Source organism: Aethalodelphis obliquidens, unplaced genomic scaffold (assembly GCF_003676395.1).
Source record: "Aethalodelphis obliquidens isolate GAN/ISIS:26980383/991018 unplaced genomic scaffold, ASM367639v1 scaffold104, whole genome shotgun sequence".
Classification (NCBI taxonomy): domain Eukaryota; kingdom Metazoa; phylum Chordata; class Mammalia; order Artiodactyla; family Delphinidae; genus Aethalodelphis; species Aethalodelphis obliquidens.
The window spans coordinates 138,647-158,781 of record NW_020838048.1 but is presented as its reverse complement, the minus strand read 5'-3'; the positions used below and the strand labels follow the sequence as shown (position 1 = coordinate 158,781).

The following is a 20,135-nucleotide window of genomic DNA, read 5'->3' as shown; positions in this document are numbered from 1 at the left end:
AGATCTCAATCAGAATCCCTCACATGTCCAAGAGTCTATATTTCTTTTCTACCTTCTTTTGAATTTTCTATTGTGCACATTTTCAAATACACAGCACATTATGGAGAAGAGTCCAATTAATAACACCAGATTCAACCAGTGTTCCTATTTGACTGTATTTGCCTCTTCTCGCTCTCTCTCCATTCAATTGAACCGTTTAAAAGTAAATTATTGTGGTTCTCAAAGTGTAGTCTGGGAACACCATGAGGTCCCCAAGGCCTTTTAAGGGGGTCCATGCTGCCAAAAACATTCTTATAATAATTGTACATTTTTATTTGCCTTTTTCCATTCTCATTCGAGGGTACAGTGGAATTTTCCAGAGGCTACATGACACGTGATACTGCAACAGACTGAATGCAGAAGCAGGTTTGAGAATTCATCTGTCTTCTATTCAGCCATACATTAAAAAGATCTCCAAAAATGTTAAAAAAAAAAAAACCTTTAAAAGTAACTTATTGCTCTCATTGACACTTCACCCCTAACTACTTCAGCATGCATCACTGAAAAATAAGAGTCCTGTACATATACACGTGTTAGTTATCTAGTGCTGTGTAACAAATTACCCTGAAACATGGCAGCAGGAAACAACCATGTCTCATCTCACTGTTTCTGTGTCAGGAATGAGGAGTGGCTGAGCTGGGTGCCTACCACACCACAAGCTTATGGCATCTAATCAAATTTACAACAGTCTCCTCGCATGATCTAGGAGGCAGGCACATAAAAATAACCCAGGTGTCCCCAAAGCCTATTACTGATGTTTGTTCAAGCCAGGATCCAATCAAGGGCACAAGTTATAGCTGGTTATTGTCATGGACTGAATGTATCCCCCAGAATTCATATATTGAAATCCCAATCCCCAATGTGATGGTATTAGGAGGTGGGGCCTTTGGCAGGTGATTAAGTAATGAAGATGGAGCACTCAGGATGCAACTAGTGCCCTTATAAGAAGAGGCCAGAGAGCTCTCTTCCCACCATGCGAGGACACAAGAAGGCAGCCATTTGCAATGCAGAAGAGAGCCCTCACCAGAACCCAGCTATGCGGGCACCCTGAGCTCAGACTTCCAGCCTCCAGAACTGTGAGAAATAAATGTCTGTCGTTGATGAGCCACCCGGTCTGTGGTACTCTGTCACAGCAGCAGGGCTGCCTAGGACAGTGATTCCATCGCTTAAGTCTCATTTGATGGAGGATCCGCCTCCATTTTCTTTTTTAACTTATTTATTTTATTTATTTATTTTTGGCTGCATTAGGCCTTCCTTGCTGCGCGGGGCGTTTCTCTAGTTGCGGCGAGCGGGGGCTACTCTTCCTTGCGGTGTGCAGGCTTCTCACTCCAGTGGCTTCTCCTGTTGCGGAGCACGGGCTCTAGGCGTGCGGGCTTCAGTAGTTGTGGCACGTGGGCTCAGTAGTTGTGGGTCACGGGCTCTAGAGCGCAGGCTCAGTAGGTGTGGCGCACGGGCTTAGTTGCTCCGCGGCACGTGGGATCTTCCAGGACCAGGGCTCAAACCCGTGTCCCCTGCATTGGCAGGCGGATTCTTAACCACTGCACCACCAGGGAAGCCCTCCTCCTTTTTCATTTTCTTTCACATCATTGACTGGGTGCAGAGACAGCGCCCAATGACCCACATAGCGTGCCAAGCCATTCTGGGGACAAGTTACCTGGCCGGCTGTGGGCGCCACCTGTAAAGAAAATGGCTGGAAGTGGACAAAGGAGGCTACCTGTGCCCCGGCCTCTGCACACTGGCTCCTTCTCGCTAAAGAACCAACCCTCCCCCAGGCGAGCAATTTTTATGGGGCCAGGAAGAGGCAGAGAGAGTGAGCTGAGGGCAAGGGTACTGGGGGAGGGGCACACCACAGTCCCAGGCCCGTAGGGGGGACAAGGATAATTGTTTGATTATAAGCTCCCTCCCCCAAACCCACCACACATAGCCCATGCCTCGCAATGCCACCGCCATGACTGCTTCCTGTCTCCCAGGAGTTTGCAGCTTGCTGACCCTCTTACAACCATCTGATTCCCCCAAGAGCCAAAGAAGCAGGACCAGCAAGTACAGTAGCCCCATTTACATTTTCGGCAACGGTTCCAAGAGGTGAAGTGGTGCAGCAAAAGCCGCTCTCTGAAGTGTCAGAGCCAGACCTTTAGCGGCCAGTCCTACACTGGAGCGTAAAGCGCGTGACCGTGACGGCCACAACGGGCACCAGCACCCGCGTTATCTCACTCCCTCCCCTCGACACCTCCACACGGGTCCTATTCCCACTTTTGCAGATAAGGATGGGGACCCTGGTCTGTCCCAGTTCCCGACACGCTGGTGTACTGCTTGTGCTCTTCCCTCTTTCCCTGACACTCTGGCAAGCTAGCTTCCCAGCTACGACTGGCACACAAAACAGGCCTCCCCTTTTTGACTGAAGCTACTTCTGGAACCCCAGAGCATAAAAAAGTCTCTGCATTGACAACATCATGAAAGGGAATCGGATCTCTGACCAAGGGCTCAGCATGAAACAAATCATAGGAAAATGAATTCTAGAATACCAGAGCCAGAACATCTAAGATCGTCCAAATCAGTGGTTCTCAACCAGGGGCAATGGAGCCCCACGAGGGAACAAGTGGCAGGGTCTGGAGACATTTTTCATTGTCACAACTTGGGGGGCGGGAGCCACTGGCATCTAGTGGGTGGAGGCCAGTGATGCAGCTAAAGAAACATCCTCCAGAGCACAGGACGGTGCCCACAACAAACAGATTTATCCAGCCCCAAACGTCAATAGTGCCAAGGCTGAGAAACCCTGATATAAATTCCTTGGTCACTCTGGGGACAAGAAAACTGACTCCCAAAGACACAAAGTGACTTGTCCCAGGTTCCACAGTCCCAAAGCCAGAAGTGGAATCAGGTCTCTACTACATCTGTCTCTCATCTGCTCTGTCTAGGGTTGGGCTGGGGGACAAGGGAAGGTAGGGGCCTGAGGACCTTGACTCTAATAGCCAACCTGAACCAAATGAAGAAAACTGCAGTAAATTAATTACTGAATTACTGCAGCAACACATCAGGGTGTCCAAACGCTGAAAGAAATGCCTTATTTAATTATCAACTAAAATACCATTGCCTTACAGGTCCTCCCACAGTTGCTGGATGGGTCAAATGATCCATGGTGTGAGTTCCAATACAATTCAGTGATACCACGGCTTCCAGAGGGGTCACGTTTTACAGGAAAGAACGCCACATTCTCCTCCTAAGGGTACCCACACATGTCCTGGCCTCGGGTCGTATGCGAACCAGAGAAAGGAATGTAAACACAGGCCTGAATTCTCAAAAGAGTCCATTAAAATCCCACCTCCTGTCCTGCTAAAATTGAAGTCAGCTGATCCCTCCTCCATCTGCCACTGCGTCATCAAGCCCCTTCTTTCAGCAAGCAAATTACTTAGCAATGGAATTAAAAAGAACACTGGAAATTCATGGATTTTGGTGTTCATTTCCAGCTCCACCCCCTTCTAAAGACCTTTTTGTTCTTAACAGATGTAGCTGGTTTGCACTCTCCTACACGCACATTGGAAGCTTTATTTTATTTTATTGGATACTGTTATTTTTTAATCTATTTAAAACACCCGGAGAAAACAAACACATTTCTGACATATCCCCTTTAAATGCCGGAACCTTGCAAAATAATGCCAAACAATTTAGACCGCACATCTGGCTCTTCAAATGCTAACCAAGAAGTTTCCATTCCATTTCAAGCAAAGCAGCTTGGCTTTGAAAGAAATCAGGCTGACCACTGAGGACAAACCCCTGTAAGGAGAATCAGTAAATGTGTCATTATTTAAGAAGCACAATGACCGTCGGTAGACAGTTATCTTTGACGAGCAGCCCCTGTCTCTCCTTACAATGCCTGTACTGTGATCATTCCTGATTTTTTTCCCCTCCTGTGAAAGAGGCCCGGGTCTTTCAGTCTGGCCCGTGCCCACTTTCCCAGGGTGCGCCTGCCAAGACCCAAGTCACGCGTGAGCCTGCAGCAACCGCCCTCCGCGCCCCCCTGCTGCCTGGTGCCTGCAGCAGCCGCAGCAGCCAGAAACCCCACTTTCGCCGACGGTCTGCAGGGGCTCCTCCTGCAGAGTCCCTTACCTGCAGTGCCGCATGGCGCAGGCCGGTCGCCCACCTGCACCGCATCCTAGAGCATCCTTTCTTCGGCTCAACGGCTGCGAGCGCGCTGACGTCACCGGGAGGCGGGCCCACGCCGCCACGTGACGCCCTCGGGGCGAGGAGGGGAGGGGGGCGGGGGAAGACCCTGGAAGTCCCTGTAGGCGAGGAGCGAGTGGCCGGGAAGCCTCGCTCTGGCCTCCTTTCAGGGCGGTGTGTTTGGTGTGGGCAGCTGGCCTAGCCTTCCACCAACTGTGGGAAACAAACAGCACACAGAAGGGGAGACCCAAATGACTCCAGGCTCCACGCAGGTAATAGGATTTCAATAAGGGGATTAGTAATGAAAGGAAATAATTTAGTCTTTTATTTTTAAGAAGTCTTTATCAAATGCAATGGAGAACTAAATAAATAAATCTATTTTGTGCAAATCAAAATGACAGTTAAAATACAGAATGCATATACATATTTTGCATAGAGGGTCCATGTTTCAAACCGTATATCAAATACATTAATTTGAAGCATATTCACTGTGGAATGTAATACTAATTGCACTGATGAATAATGCTTGTAATTACTCTCAATACCTGCATTCCAATATCAACGTGTTTTTGCCGAAGAAAACAACAGTGACACCACGTAGTTATACTTCTTACTAGAACATTTGACTGTTTAAAGTAAAGCGCTAGTGCATGAGCACGGTTGTACTTGTGTCTTTTCCTAAACCTTCTGGCAAAGAATTTGATCTCTCAGACATGAAAGTTAATTCGCAATAACTCATTATTATACGTTTTCTAATTTTTATCACATTCTGCGAAAGTGAGTCATCTATTAAAGAAAATATGTACAATGTCAATATTTCTCATTCACAACTGAAACAGCCTTGCCTAGACGGACTTAGAAAATTCCAACTGTGATCATTTCATAAATTTGAAATGGCATATTTCAGACTTAAACTGTGAAGATATCAAGTTTCTTGCCAAACCACATAAACGTTTTTGAAATGTGAAAGAGCCAAAGCAGGAACTGTTTTTATTTGTATTCCAGTTTCATATAGATTAGTTTCCTTTCGTTTGAGTTCAAATTGCAATTTTAACATTCCCTTCGCTGGCGCCCCTGAAAGAGATGTGAAATGGGTTGTTTCACAAGCAGGCCAGGGTTACTTACTTGCTATTTATTGCGGCAGTTTTCATGTCCTTCTATATTTAACCCCGGGCCCTTTTACCACCATCCCCTCCTGATTAACCACATTTCTGTTCAGAAGGTCAGTCTCTAATTTGGGGCTAAATAATGGCCCTTGTCTCGCACAGCGATCGATTATTTTCAACTCGATTTGAAAAATCAACAAAGTGGCCGTACAGTATTCCAGGTCCTTCCTCTCATTTGTTTTTCTGAGTGATAAGCAACTTACCTTTTGCTTTCAGATTCCTGAGACATAAAATTTAAATGCTACCGAAATCCCCTGCTCCAGTGGGTTGAGGGTCCGCTAGAGAAAGAAACTGACAAGCTCATTTTCCTGCCGGAGGCAAAAGCCGATTTCAGCCTTCGGCGCGCGGGGCGGGCCCCCACTAACCCGAGCCAAGAGCCAGGCTGCGAGCGTCACGTGCTCCGTCCAGCCACTCAGCCCTGCCCGGCAGGCTGGGTCACCTCGGCTCTGGAGGCCGGCCCTTCCAAACCTCATACAGTCGGTTCCTCCGGGTGCACAGAGAACCCCCGCGTCCCCGACACGGGACGCGCTGCCCGCTGGGGTTGGGCTGCCGGGACTACGGTGGTGGGAGTTCCAAGAATCGACGGGAGCTGGGACGCGGGGCGGTCTATAAAATGCCCTCCGAGGTCCGAAGTGACTTGCTCTGTGTTCCGGCTCGGCGGAAATGACTCAAGCAGAGGCACCTTCCTCGTCGTGGGGCGATTTTTTTGCCAGTAGGTTTCACCTTTTCTTCTCCAGGTGATTGTTCAAGTGTGAAGAACATTATAGCAAACAGGCAATTAAGGAAAAGCCTATAAAACTGGGGCGCACAGTTTTCAACAGAATGAGATCACTTCCGACATCCTCCACCTCCACCCATGAAACTGTCCTTTTGGCAAGGACTTAAAAAAAAAGATTACCCCCCCATAAGAATGTAAATTGAACAGTCTTCCTGGTGGGCTGTTTAGCAATTCCTACCAAAAACCTTGCAAATGTGCACGGGTTGAAACATAGTGGCCCCGACAGCTATTGCTGTCATTTGCTCCAGGAACTAGCCTCATTAGGAAAAAAGGAAAGGAACGGAAAGAATCGTGAAAGGAAGAATTGCTGCAGTATTATTTATGACCTCAAAGCACCAGCAGCAAGTTAAGTGGCCAGAAACAGAGGATTGGTTAAGTTTATAAGACATCGGTACAACACAAGAATTAAAACAGATATGGTAACAGATACTTTTCGACATGGAAGGACATTCACGGTGTCTTATATGAGAAAAAGCAAGCTGCAAAGCATTATGTGCTGAATGATCCGACGAATGTATGTAGGTGTTGAAGGGAAGCAGAAGATGCCACCCCCAAAATAGGCCACTTGGCATACTGATTATTTTGAATTAAAGGTACTTAAGAAACAGCCTGTGCAAATAAAAGACACTCTGACCTTCCTTGGTCCCCCCAAAGGCATGTGAAGGTACCCTGCCCCCCACCAGGTGGATAAAAGGCATCCTTATTAGGGAGAAAGGGAATTCACCACCTGGAAGGTGGTATAAACAAACCTTGTTACTTGCACTAATTTGCTAGCCCAAGCCCAAACCCCTTTGTTTCTCCAATTTTTCACAAACTTATGGTTTCCTTGTCTAGAAGGTATAAAAGCTGCCTGCTTTGGTGACTTCTTGGAGTCTCAGAATTCTATGGGCTCCCCTACCGTAGGAAATTAAATTTGTTTCTCTCCTGTTCGTCCATTTTATGTCAATTTAATTATTAGACCAGTCAAAAAACCTAGAAGGGAAGAAGGGAAGAGTTTCTCCTACAGTTTAATATATTTATATCTTCGCAAGCATATACCTTTGAACAGAGAAAACAACTGGGAAGCAAATTTACTAAAGTATCGACCTTAGTATTTCACTCAATAGTGAGATTAAGGGTATTTCTCATTTTCTTCTTTTTAGCTTAGCTGCATTTTCTAATTTTTCTACGATTAACATGCATTGCTTCTGTAACAAGAAACAGCTATTGCTTTTTTTTTTTAAAGCACTGTAGGAGACATGATCATGGATTATGTACATTTTGCTACTTTTTAACGCAGATTTCATTCCTTGAAGATTCTCAAATCTTAACCGCGAAGCCCGGAGAGAACAATTCCTAATCATCCTAGGTTATTCTGCTCATAAAAATCTTTAGGAAGGAAGATGGCAGCTCAGAACTGATGTTACCGTTTCATCGTCCGTAGGTCCAGCCTTAATTTCTCTTCCATTTAAATTCACTTCTTATTCTGCTATGTGCGAAGACTGAAAGATAGCCGTTAAGATCCTTCCTGAAAAGATTCTTCAAACACTTATGTAATAACCTTTGAGCTTTAATTTCTCCATACTGGCGCCTTCTGTTTTCTTCACAGACTTCTACTTGTTAATCCCTTTGAATCTTTTACATTTTTTTCCTCTTATCTGCTGCTGGTACATGGGACACTGTCTAGGGACAGTTTTGGCTGCCACACCTCGGGGCGGGGGGCCCCTGGCATCTGGTGGGTGAAGGCCCAGGGTGCTGCTCACCAACCTACAGTGACCAGGACAGCCTTGCAACAGAGAAGTTTCCAGCCCAGAATATCACTAGTGCCGAAGCAGAGAAACCCTGCTTATACAGTATAATTTGATTCACCCAAATCTTCCATTTCCCAGGCTTTTTTTTGCCTTTTTTTTTGGCACACAGCATGAGGGATCTTAATCCCCCGGCCGACCAGGGATCAAACCCAGGCCCCCTGCAGTGGAAGGGCAGAGTCTTAACCACTGGACCTCCAGGGCAGGACCTTCCCAGTCATTTTAAAGAGTTCACCATTGTATAACATGCTGGAAGCTCTGCTTCATTATAATCCCTTAAATGTGGTACTGCTGGCACGTGGGAAGTATGATTGCCTGTATCTTCATAGACTGTTTCAGAATTGATGCACAGGAAGCTGCAAAGGGTGGTTATCTCTGGGGAGCGGAACCCAGTGACTGGGACACAGAGAGGGAAGGGAAGTTTTCGTAGACATGGAAGCACACTACATGGTAAAAAACAAAACAAAATTAAAAAAAAAACTGTCTCTGGGATACAGTGTTACACCAGAACCAACAATGTCTTCAAATGTTCTCAGACACCATCTTGAAGTATTACATAACAACCACATTACAGTATTATTGTCTGCGCTATTTGTCAAGCTTCTGCAAGCCTCGATTTTCCCTTCTAGAAAGTGGGGAGCAGTAGAGGTAGTAAAAGGATCCACCACCTGGGGGCGTTTTGAGGCTTAAGTGAGGGCTCTGGAAAGAGTAAGCAGTGCTTTGCAGAGCCTTACTGCAGCCTGAGACGCAAGGAAAAATGTGTACCCCTATATATACTTATCAAAATACCTAGCATATTTGAGCCAAGTGGAAAAAGTTATAAAGACTCACAATCTAACACGCACACACCTATATATAAAGCCCCATGTGGCCCAGTTCATTTGCACACCATTGTCAACTCACATAAACCCACCCACAGGGACAAGCAGGGCATGTAACCCCTGGCCAGTTGGACATAATTATTCCCCTTACACAGTAATACAGGGTAAAACTGCACTGGTTCAATATGGTAGCCACTAGCGACAAGCTGCTATTCAAGTTTAAATTAAATTAATAAAATTTAAAATTCAGGGACTTCCCTGATGGTCCAGGGGGTAAGACTCCGCACTCCCAATGCGGGGAGCCCAGGTTAAATCCCTGGTCGAGGAGCTGGGTCCTACATGCACGCCACAACTAAGACCTGGCACAGCCTAAATAAATATTTTTTTTAATTAAAAAATATTTTTAAAATAAATTTCAGTTCCTTAGTCACACTAGCCACATGTCAAGTGCCTGATCGCCACATGTGGCTAGTGGCTACTATATTTTAGTGCAGATATAAAACAATTCCATCATTGCAGATAGTTCTATTGGGCAGTGCTGCGAAGCATTTCTTTTAAACTAATTCCATTGCAATAAAACAATTTGTGTTTATTACCCAGGGGATTCTGTCTGTAACTGCAGAGTAGGAAAAGCAATCTGGCCAGAGTATCTGTTGGTGGGAAGGACGGAAAACCGTAGATTCTAAAAGGCTGCGTGCCTCTCGCCATAGGTCCCAGACACGATGTTTCCAAACCAAAAGACGTGCAGCCTCTGCCTTTGGATGTAACCAAGGGCCTGCAAATCTTGCTCCAAAATGAGGTGGCAGTGTCTGATCACTGGTTTCAAAGCAAAAATTGAGATGCGTGACGAGAAAATATCGTCAGTCTACTTAACAGAGACAGACAATAAATCTAAAAACAATGATTAACTCAGCAGTAACGAGTACTCCTGGCACCAAGAAACCAAGTCTCCCTGGAGAAATGACCATTTCCAGGTCACAAACATCTGGTCAAGCAGGGTAGTGTTACCGAACCAAACTTGGTCCCCTCGCCCATGGAGCAGCAAAACCAATGTACTGACACCGGCTTGTGGTGAAGGAAAGCGCAGCGTTTGTTTCAAGGCCAAGGAAGAACTGGCGGCTTAGCTCAAAAGATCCGAACTCCCCAGTGGCTTTCAGGGAAGGGTTTTTAAAGACAGTGTGAGGGAGAGGGTGACAGGGTGTGTGATCAGCTAGCTCGTGCACGATTCTCTCATTGGTTGATGGTGAGGTAACAGGGTGATTTAAAAAATCAGGAATCTTGATCATCAACCTTCTGGTTCCAACTGGTCTGGGGTCTATGTGACCAGCACGCCATTAACTTCTTCCACCTGGTGGAGGTTTTAGTGCCTGCAGACAACTGAAGGGTACGGCCCAGGGTATTATCTATAGCCCCTGAGGAAGAACCAAAGGCCCTTGACCTTGTTTTATGGCTAAACTGTTATTAGTCTTACTTGAATATTTTCTTTTGTTTCTGGTTTTTTTTTTCTTCTCTTATTAAATTTTTCTTTTTGGAACTCAGGGAAGGTCTAGGATGCTAAAGCTTTTCTACATACAAGAGGTGGGCAGCGGACACGGGGCCTGGGCAAGTGTCTGTCCCCGGGAAGGCTCTGTAGGGTCCCGCTCCGTTTCAGTAGCAAGGAAGCCATCTCAGACTCCTGGGGACATATAAAAAAGGACCCAGCAGTCAACCAGTAGAGGTTGCCCCAGCTACAGAGGAGGGAATGTGAGCGTTAATAAGGATAACAACTCCAATGGATTAAAGCACACCAAACATATTTAAATTTGTGTTAATAATAACGATACAAAAAAAAAAATTTCCAAAAACCAAAAAAAAATTGGTCACCACTGTAACAGTGCTGGGGAAACAATTATTTTCAAAACTGGTCAATAAAGAAAAAAATCAAGCATTTATCTTGTTTTTCCCATACAAACTGTACCACTGGATAACCAAATAGACTAGTAAGTTTCTCTTTATAAAGGCATTTCAAAGTAAATAATAATGTTTTAAAAATTGAGAGAATATCATCATTTTTCAACCCTTAGTGAATTAATGGATCTATGTATTGATTATCAGTAGTTGCAAACCCTATAAAAAGAAACATTGTAAGTCACCTGATGGATGAAGGTATGTCTTGCCACCCATCCCAGCCCCCAAAAAAGAAAGGAATAAAACGAACTGGAATCTGATCAAGCTTTTAGGTTCAACAACAGCTTTTTTCAGCATTTATTTTTAGGAAATAAAGTTCAGAGGAACATGTTAAACTACACCCAGGGATACAATGAGCCAAGTCCAGGCTGTGGGAGATCAGAAAACACACAAATTAAAAGGTGTGTGTGTGGTAGGGGGCGTGGATCCTGTGAATTAAAAACCGACACAACTGCGCTGAGATGGCACTGTGCACCTATGAAGATGACAATGATCAAAATGACAAATGTTGGCCAGGAAGTGGAGAAACTGAAGCCCTTGTACACTGCCGGTAGGAATATAAAATGGGCAGCGGCTTTGGAAATAGTCTGGCAGTTCTTCAAATGGTTAAACATAGAATTACCATATGATCTAGAAATTCTACTTTTATGTATAGACCCAAGAGAAATAAAGACCTATGTCCACACAAAAACTTGTACACAAATGTACACAGCAACATTATCCCTATCAGCCAAAAAGTGGAAACAACCCAAATGGCCACGAACTGCCGAACAAACAAACACAACGTAGTCTATCTACACAAAGGAATATTACTCAGCAATAGAAAGGAGTGAAGTCCTGACACAGGCTACAATGTGGACGAGCCCAGAAGACATGATGCTGAGCGAACAAAGCCAGCACACATAGCATGTGATTCTATTTCCAGGAAACGTCCATGATAGGCAAATCCACAGAGAGAGAAAGATTGGCAGTTACCGGGGGTGGGGGGTGGGGGGAGGCGGAGAAATGGGGGTGACGGTTAACCGGCACAGGGTTTCTTTTTTTTTTCCGGTACGCGGGCCTCTCACTGCTGTGGCCTCTCCCGTTGCGGAGCACAGGCTCCGGACGCGCAGGCCTAGCGGCCATGGCTCACGGGCCCAGCCGCTCCGCGGCATGTGGGATCCTCCCGGACCGGGGCACGAACCCGCGTCCCCTGCATCGGCAGGCGGACTCCCAACCACTGCGCCACCAGGGAAGCCCCCATACCTCTATTTTTATGTTGAAAAAAATTATATACATTTTAATATATTTAAGTCTCTAATTACATTTTTTTTAAAAATCACACATTTCCATTCTGTTCTTAAGGCAGGTTAGTTTAATTTTGTAGAAGAAATACTTTCAAACAATACAAATGACACAATTAGAACAGTGACAAAAATAGAGATGAATACTGATTATAACTTATTCCCACAACAGAAGGTTACTTATTTCGGTGGTGACAATTACGTGACCAGATGAAGTGAAGACCGAATTCCCTTTTACTCATCACACTGTTTCTAAAGGACCCTGGTGGCAGACTTCGGATTGTCCAAGGCACGATTATGGGCAAACTTAAACATAAGAAAATACCCCTTAAGACGACAGGACTTCACTTTTCGGACATGTGGGATATTTTCCAGGGGGTGGCAGTCTTAACTAGTCGGAAGCTGCACAATCGATCACGAAAGAGAAGCCAGTTAGGGTGCCTCGTGCCCTGCCTGCTGGCCTGGCCTCTGTCGCTGTCCACGTGCCACTTCCAGCACAGCTTGCGAGTAGCACGGACCCGTCACCTCCCCGTCCTTCATCAGCCTGGCTTTTCCTTCCTTTCTGACTATGGTCCCATTCAGGTGCAAAAGCAGACAGGAGGGAGGCGGAGAAGCACAGGGGAAAGGCGCAAAACACAGCGCTCCTTGAACTGACACCAAAGCTGGGGCTGCATTTGTTTCTGGTGGGGCAAAGGAGGGATTTCCTTTTTTTTTTTTTTTTTTTTTAACTCTGGGATGGGGAAGCATTCCAAACAGAAACCTGTGTCTAGTGGGCAGTGACATTTGAAAACCCTTGCGGGCTTTCTGTATTGGCACAGTGGGTTTCCCCACGTTGCTACTTTGTAGGGGTTAGCAGGAAAGCTACCTCAACCTTTCCACCCACTTAGAGCTTCAACTGGCAGTGCCTAAACACAGGCCCGGCAACGCGGCCGGGGCTCTCCCACGTCTGGGGAGCCATGTACCTCAGACGCATATGACTTGCTCTCCACACACCCCCGAGTCCAGCGGCAGCCAACCCATCAATCTGAAGTTTCAACAGCTGGGGACAGAGAGGGCCTGCCACCAACCTGACCCGTGCAGCAACGCTGTCTCCTGGGGGGGCACTTCTGGCAAGCACTCATGTGTTTTGTGTCTCTACCTCTGTTGTGGGTATATATGCAGAGAAATTAGCAAAAGAAAAAAAACCGGGACTAGAGGCAGAAATACATAGCAAGAAGTGACAAGTGTGAAAAAGCACAGAGTTTTCAGCCTTACCACCACAGACAACTTCACTGTCCGTGATAGGTCACATATCAATGAAATGCTTTTACAAAATGCATTTTTAATAAATGTGAAAAGGAAGGTGGGTTATACAAGGGAGTGCTTACAGACGAATGAGAAGAGAGATGCTGCTGATTAAGGGGGGAGGGGCACTTTCAAGGGAGGGGCACAAAGACCCAGGAGGAGGGTTCCGTTTTCTTTTACATTTTGTGTGACTCACCTCGTTTACCTCTCCGAGGCCTCATGAAGGAGAGTGCATTTCATATATAATAAATACGTATTAGGCAAACTATACCACCTGGCATTTTTAAAGGATGGTATAGTTTTATTACGTAAAGAATTTTTTCCTCATGAGCTAGTTCTAAGATTTCTTAAGAAATATTGGGACGACTCCAGTATGGGGCGGGGGCCCTCCGATCGAAAGCACATGCTCTCCTGTGAGTGACTCGCCTGGTAGCTGTAGTTCCCACGGAAGCTGGCTTCCTCAAGAAAGCGCCTTCAAAGGTTATCGTGTCCATGTCGTGACTGCTCTATCCATCAGCGGATCCAGTGACTCAGTGAAAACACACCTTCCTTCTTCTCTTTTCACTTTCCTGCAGGGCAGAGCAGCAGAGCAGAAGCTCCACCACCGCCCTCCTTGTCGGTCAGGATCAGATGGGGCAGACTGGAAAGGCAGGCGGGGCTGCCGAGGCCGGGTGAGGGTGGGCTGTATGGCTGCCGGGGGCTCCGTGACCACCAGCCTCAGACCCGGGGTGGGCACGGAAAGGTGCACGGAAACCAGGGGCTATGGGTGCCCAGCCCGCGCGGGAGACCAAGCTCCGCAACGCACACGCCGCACTGACTCAGGACTGAGCCCCTAAGGTGGCATCGTAACAGAACACAAAGGGTGCAAAAGTGTACAATATACATGATAAATGCACAGAGGAGAAACGGGACGAGTGACGAGTTCAGCACATAGTGTTTGCATTTCGGATGTCAGACACAAAACCGGCCCCAAAGTTCCATTCTACCGCATGACAAATACTGAAGAACAAAATTTCAGTCTTAAAATACATCTTAAAGTCAGTATTTTCCTTCAAGGAAAAAAAAAGTACTATAAATAAATTACAATACAGTGAATTTGCCTGAACTCACTTCGTTTCTGTCTTCCAGCCTTTAAGTCAAATAAAACAGCGTAAAAACTGTACACTCTTAACATGATAATTGATCTCTTATAAAATAACCTGTCTTCAGAGATGTCAATTTCACAACAAGGAAAAACCAAGCCCTGTTGCCGTCACTATTATAAAATATATATGTATAGATATATGTGTTTTGTTTTTATTTTTTACAAAATGTGTATATTAATAGCTTTGCACAAATATTTTAAAGACAAATTTAGCTAGTCTAAGAACTTCATGAAAATAAAACAGGCAGATAAATACTTTATGTGTACAAAGCACTACATCAAACATCGTCGGCGGGCAGAGGAGGTACGTTAATCCTTGGTCTTGTAAAAAATGCTATCTTCTCCCTGCGATTGGAAAGAATTACAGGTTAGAGGCTGATAGAAATGCAGTGAAAGGTGGCAAGAGGCTCTGCCATCAATGACAGCTTTTCTGACTCAGAGAACACACTGAATTTCAATCCCCAGGGGCACATCTGTATACAAACCCTCTAAAGTTTCTTGCCCCGGCCCCCTCTCTAAATTTTAATAGAAGTTACAAAGCCCCATGAGGGCAAGGGTTTGTCTCCAGTGCCTAGAACAGTGCCTGGTATACGTAGATGCTCAGCAAATATTTTCTTTATGAATAAATGAAAAACTATACAAGGAGTTCTAAATCATAGTTGAAGGAAGATAGCTATAGTGTTTTATACTCTTTTATGATGGGGAGGTAAAAATTCAAGGTATAAAAAAATTAAGGCTAGACGTCAGGCACACATTATTTAGCCCTAAAAAGGAACACTGCACTGATTCATGCTACAACATTGATGAACCTTAAAAATACTATCTAAGTGAAAGAAGCCAAACACAAAAGACCACATACTGTATGACTCCTCTTATATGAAAGGTCCAGAAAAGGCAAACCCATAGAGACGGAAAGGAGAGTGGTGGCCGCCAAGAGCTGACGAGAGGTTGGCATGGGGAGTGACTGCTTACCGGGGGTACAGGGTTTCCTTTTGGGGTGACGGAAATGTTCTGGAACTGAATACAGATTGTGACTGTACTAAATGCCATGGAATTGTTCACTTTAAAATGGTTAATCTTATGCTTCATGAATTTCACCTCAATTTTTTAAAAAGCCAGACACAAAAGAAAATAGATTGACTGGGTGATTTTCCTCATATAAAAGATAAAAACAGGGAAAGCTAATCTACACTATTCAAATTCAAGATGGTGGTTATTCTGGTGTGGGAAATCTGGGGGTGCTGATAACATTTGATTCTTGCCATGTAGGGTTTATGACAATTCACTGAAATATTTCATATATAGGACGATATGCATGCTTTCCTGTATGTCTATTATGCTTCAATCAAAAGTTAACTAAATAAAAAAAAAGTTAACTAAAAAGGCAAAGGTGATACACATATGTATCTATATGTAGATCACTGTGCTGTTTACAGGAGCAAATATTTGGAAAGAAGCAGGGTATAAAATAGGTAAATTATATCTGTTAGATGAGACATTACAGCCAAAAAAGATAACAGATGATGTGGCAACATGGGGTATTTTAATTTAAAAAGAGCTAAATGCAAACTCGAACCCACACTGTGATTACAAGTAGCATGAAAAAACAGTGTTTAGAAAACAAGATCGGAAGCAACTCCGCACAATGCTAACAGCAGGGGAGATTCCTGCTTTGTCCTCGACTTCCTGTGGGTCCTTCTCAATACTTACTTTACTCTTCATAATGACAAAGGTATGACAGGAAAAAGCAAGCGGGAGAGTGAGGCCTGGGCTTCTCCCCACCTGAACGCCTGCACCTGGATGGGCTCTTTGAGGTTCTGCCCGCGCAGCTGGCACACCCCTTTGGAGGCCTTCTTCAGCATCTTCTCAGCTGCCTGTTCTTGATGGAAGTCAAGTTTGGTCTGTCTCGTCTGGAACAGCAACGCGGGGTGAACCAGACGGGTTTGCTTCCAGTTTTAAGGAAGACCGATGGAAGCCCCTGCCAGCTCCGGGCACCGGGAGGCGAGAAAGGCCCGCCCGCCTGCCCCCTCCCCCCGTTGGCGGGCCGGGGCCTCACCTGCCTCTCGGCCTCCCGCAGCAGGCTCCGGAAGCGCTCGTCGCGCAGCAGCCAGGCCGGAGGCTCGGCGTGGCCGCGGAGCTGGGCGTCCTCCAGGCGCTGGCGCAGCTCGCGCAGGGCGCACAGCTCCTCGTTCAGCTGCCGCTGCCGCGTCCGCGACGCCTGGAGGTCCAGCTCCAGGTCCAGGGACGTGCGCGCCGCCAGCGCCGCCAGGGAGGACCTGCAGGGCTGCGAGACGGCGGCCGTGAGCGCGCCCACCCCGCCCGCGCCCTGCCTGCAGCTTCTTCCCCGAGTGACCGACCCCACTGGAGGGAGACACCCGCAGCGTGGCCCGACGCCAACACAACACGGATGTGGGCGACACGGGTTCAAACCTCCACTCCGGTAACGAGCCAGTGACAGCAAGCTGTCCGCTGTAATGACGACCTAGGCTTTGGCTAAAGCGCAGAGAAACAGACCCTCTCACACGGGGCAGGAGGGCGTCATCTTTCTCAAGTGCTACTTGACAATATAAGCAAGAGCCACAAAATGTTGTGTTTTCTTTGGTTCTGAAATTTCATTTGACTTGCATCTGAAAGGCACAGCTGATGATGTGCAAAAGCTTTATGACAGAAAAATTCCTAAATACCTGACAAGAGAAAAGTGATCAAATACATTATAAGGCCCGCAGAAAACGCAGCTATTGTAAAAAGATGAAAAATATGCCGACATGGCAAAATCTTAACGGCCTACTGTATAACGGGAAAAAAGCACGTTATAAACCACGTTGAGGGCTTTCTGGTTAAACACACAAGCTGTCAAAAACGTTCCTCCCCAGGGAATTCCCTGGTAGTCCAATGGTTAGGACTCCCCGCTTCCAATGCTGGGGTGCAAGTTCAATCCCTGGTCGGAGAACTACAACTGCAAGCCGCGCAGCGAGGCCGAACATCAACAACAACAACAACAACAAAAAACGCTCCTCCCCACACACGCCTGAAGTAAGCAAGTCTCCTGTTTTCAAGAAAGCTCTAAGACGAGAATAGAATTTTGTACACGGAGCTGAGAGCAGTACTTCCCACGCCACGGCTAACAACGCTGGGGAAGGCAGTTAGCGCAACAAAATCACAACTCCACGAGCCTATCAGCGTTGTTGGGAGGACTGAATAACTGTATGCGTTTTACACACCCATAACACTATTTTGCACATATACAGAAGTTAAATGCAAATGTAAGTGACTTAATATACACAAACTCCTGAATTCATAGTAGAGCTCACTGGTTCCCAACCACGGGTGACTTGGGCCCTCCGGGGACATTTTTGGTCGTCACAACTGGGGGAGGGGGTGATACTGGCAACTAGTGGGTCAAGGCCAGGGATGCAGCTCAACGGCCCACAGTGCACAGGACAGCCCCCAACAAAGACAGACCTAGGCCAAAATGCCAACAGCATGGCTGCTGAGAAATACTTTTGTTGCTGAGTTATGTATTTTCTTATCATTCTCAGTCAGCGGCTACTCTAAATACAACCACCACAAGGAGATCTGGGAATTTTTTTTTCTTTCAAAGAATTCTTGCCCGGGCACTACCTTACAAATTAAAAGTAGCAAAAGTGTGTAAACTGGCGTGACGTGGAGAAAAAATCCGGTGTATATAAAGGAAAACTGTAGAACAGTCCTACGTAGGAGAATGCGCCACGGTGAAAGACCCAAATTTTCTAAACTGTATATACTCCCTTGTCAAAAAAGAAAGAAGAATCTCTTATACAGAATGGCTGTTTATTAATTTATTATATTTTAAAATGTAAAGATCATGTATTATCTTAGATTATGACATTATCTTAGGAAATTAACAAATATTGGTAACATATTGACATTATATACACTTCTAAAAATTATATCTAAGTAAACAAGGAAATAAACATATTACCTTTCAATTAATCTTACCTAAAATATTACCCCTTCGGGTTTGTAGAAGTAACTCCCAGCGTACATACAGACGGCAGATTAGTCTACGTGGCACATACCTGCTTATAGCGAAGGGTTCGTCTTTCCAAAGTGTTTCGGACAAAGGGGGACTTCCGGGGCAGCGTTGAACTGTCGCTGTCACTACGATAAAGCTACACCAAAAAGACTGAGGTTCAGAAACATTTCCTCAAGAATTCAACATTCATTCTCTGTGTACTCTGAACTGGATTATTTTGTTTCGTGCAGGTGCTCAAACAGTTATGACGTTTAGAGCTTTTACCAAGACTTTGGGTTTCGCTTACAAGAAAACCCCACACAAGAGTTTCAGGCCAAACAAAGACAAACCAAATAAGCAGACCAACCCCCAGCCCCACCCCTGCTTCAGGTCCATCAACCGAACCAGCTGAGGTTTTCCAGGCTAATCGAGCAACACAATTTCGGTCCTATCAATGCCAACTGCCACTTGGTACGGTGTGACGCTCATGAAAAGCCGCACTCTCCTCAGCGCTTTTCACTTTTTATCAGTCATTCTCATTTGCTGTGTTTCTAGCTTTGGCAAGAGCTGGGAAGAGTGGCGTTCCAGATAAGAGCCTCGTTCCCGGCAGGAGGACAAGGCCACACCACTAACACCCACCCTGCCCGTCAAGGGAAAAGGCCTGTCTTTAAAAAGAAAAATAAATAATGCCGACTTCACGGGAGCCGAGACGTTACATATTTCATTTGGCGGCAGGTTTTCATTTCAGGATCAACATATATCTGTGTGAAAGCAAAGTCCTGGCCTTCACGGCCTTACTTTCCATGCCAATGAACCCCAGATAGCAGGAAATGTTGCAGCACTGCACTTACGTGCCTCCCAATCATCACAAACATATATAAAAACAGAGGCCTCTAGAAGCATCGCCGGTCAGTGCGTGCCTTTGTGCAGGGCGCAAAGCACAGTGCAGGGGCTGGAGGCCTGTCTCTGGGGCGGTGAAGGGCTTCCTCCTTCACCACCCCATCCTCCTCAGCAAGCAGGCGGGAGGCTGCTCCACAGGGGTTCGGCAAGAGTCTAGGATAAGGAAGGATGGCCTTCGATCAGGCACCTCCAGCCGCGTGATGAAGCATCAGGCCCCACAGGGCTGCAGCCTGATGGGGCGGGAGTGCCCCGCCTGACCCTGGGCTGCCCGGGGCAGCGCGACCGGGACACCTCACTGCGTGGGGAGAGGAGCTGCAGGCCTCGCAAACGTGGCCACCCGGGCCCCAGCCCCTGTTGCTCCCTCCTGTGAGTAAAGGATTCCCTGCCCAAGAAAGGTGGGCTCCCTGCTCAGCTCCTGGGCAGTGACCTGTAAGTCCCTAGAACGTTCTAAGTGTCTCTGTTTACCTGGGGACCTTGGCCTGGCCGCACAGTCTCTGCTGACAATGTGAGGGGGGCCCTGGGCCACCAGCTTGACCCTGGAGGGGCTGCAGACGAAGGTCAGCCACGTCGGCCACCAGCAGTGCCCCGTGACCACCCCTACAAAACCCCTGGGCACCAAGCCTCGGGTGAGCGTCCCTGGTCGGCTGTGCTCCGGGCACGCTGCCACTGCTCCGAGAGGTGAGAGCTGCCGCACAACTCCGCTGCGGCAGAAGGGTTGGAAGCTCCGCCACGTCTCTCCGGAGCGCTGCCCGACGCCTCTTCCCTCTGCGCGTCAGTCTGCACCCCTTCCCTGTGGCGCACCATCATCGTGGATACGACGGCTTTTCTGAGTTC

General features: G+C 46.6%; 2 protein-coding genes across 14 annotated transcripts in view; both read right to left on the bottom strand.

Moving 5' to 3' along the window:
- CLCN4 (Cl-/H+ antiporter 4) overlaps positions 1-8,994 on the bottom strand; it is a 78,396-nt gene extending 69,402 nt beyond the window's left edge. The window contains exons 1-2 of one of the 2 annotated variants that reach the window (XM_027096574.1): positions 5,567-8,994; positions 4,144-4,410 (exon numbers count right to left, since the gene is read on the bottom strand). The gene's annotated coding sequence lies outside the window, so the exon portion shown is untranslated. The remainder of the gene's footprint in view (positions 1-4,143; positions 4,411-5,566) is intronic. The other variant, XM_027096575.1, reaches the window with a different exon arrangement.
- The window catches only part of WWC3 (WWC family member 3), a 130,927-nt gene continuing 114,430 nt past the window's right edge, over positions 3,639-20,135 (bottom strand). For 5 of the 12 annotated variants that reach the window (XM_027096565.1, XM_027096559.1, XM_027096561.1 and 2 more), the window contains 4 exons: positions 18,466-18,558; positions 16,464-16,691; positions 16,204-16,317; positions 14,759-16,123 (listed from right to left, as the gene is read on the bottom strand). In XM_027096565.1, the coding sequence (XP_026952366.1) occupies positions 15,995-16,123; positions 16,204-16,317; positions 16,464-16,691; positions 18,466-18,558 (564 nt within the window). In that variant the 3' untranslated portion in view covers positions 14,759-15,994. The other 7 variants (XM_027096566.1, XM_027096560.1, XM_027096562.1 and 4 more) reach the window with 6 other exon arrangements.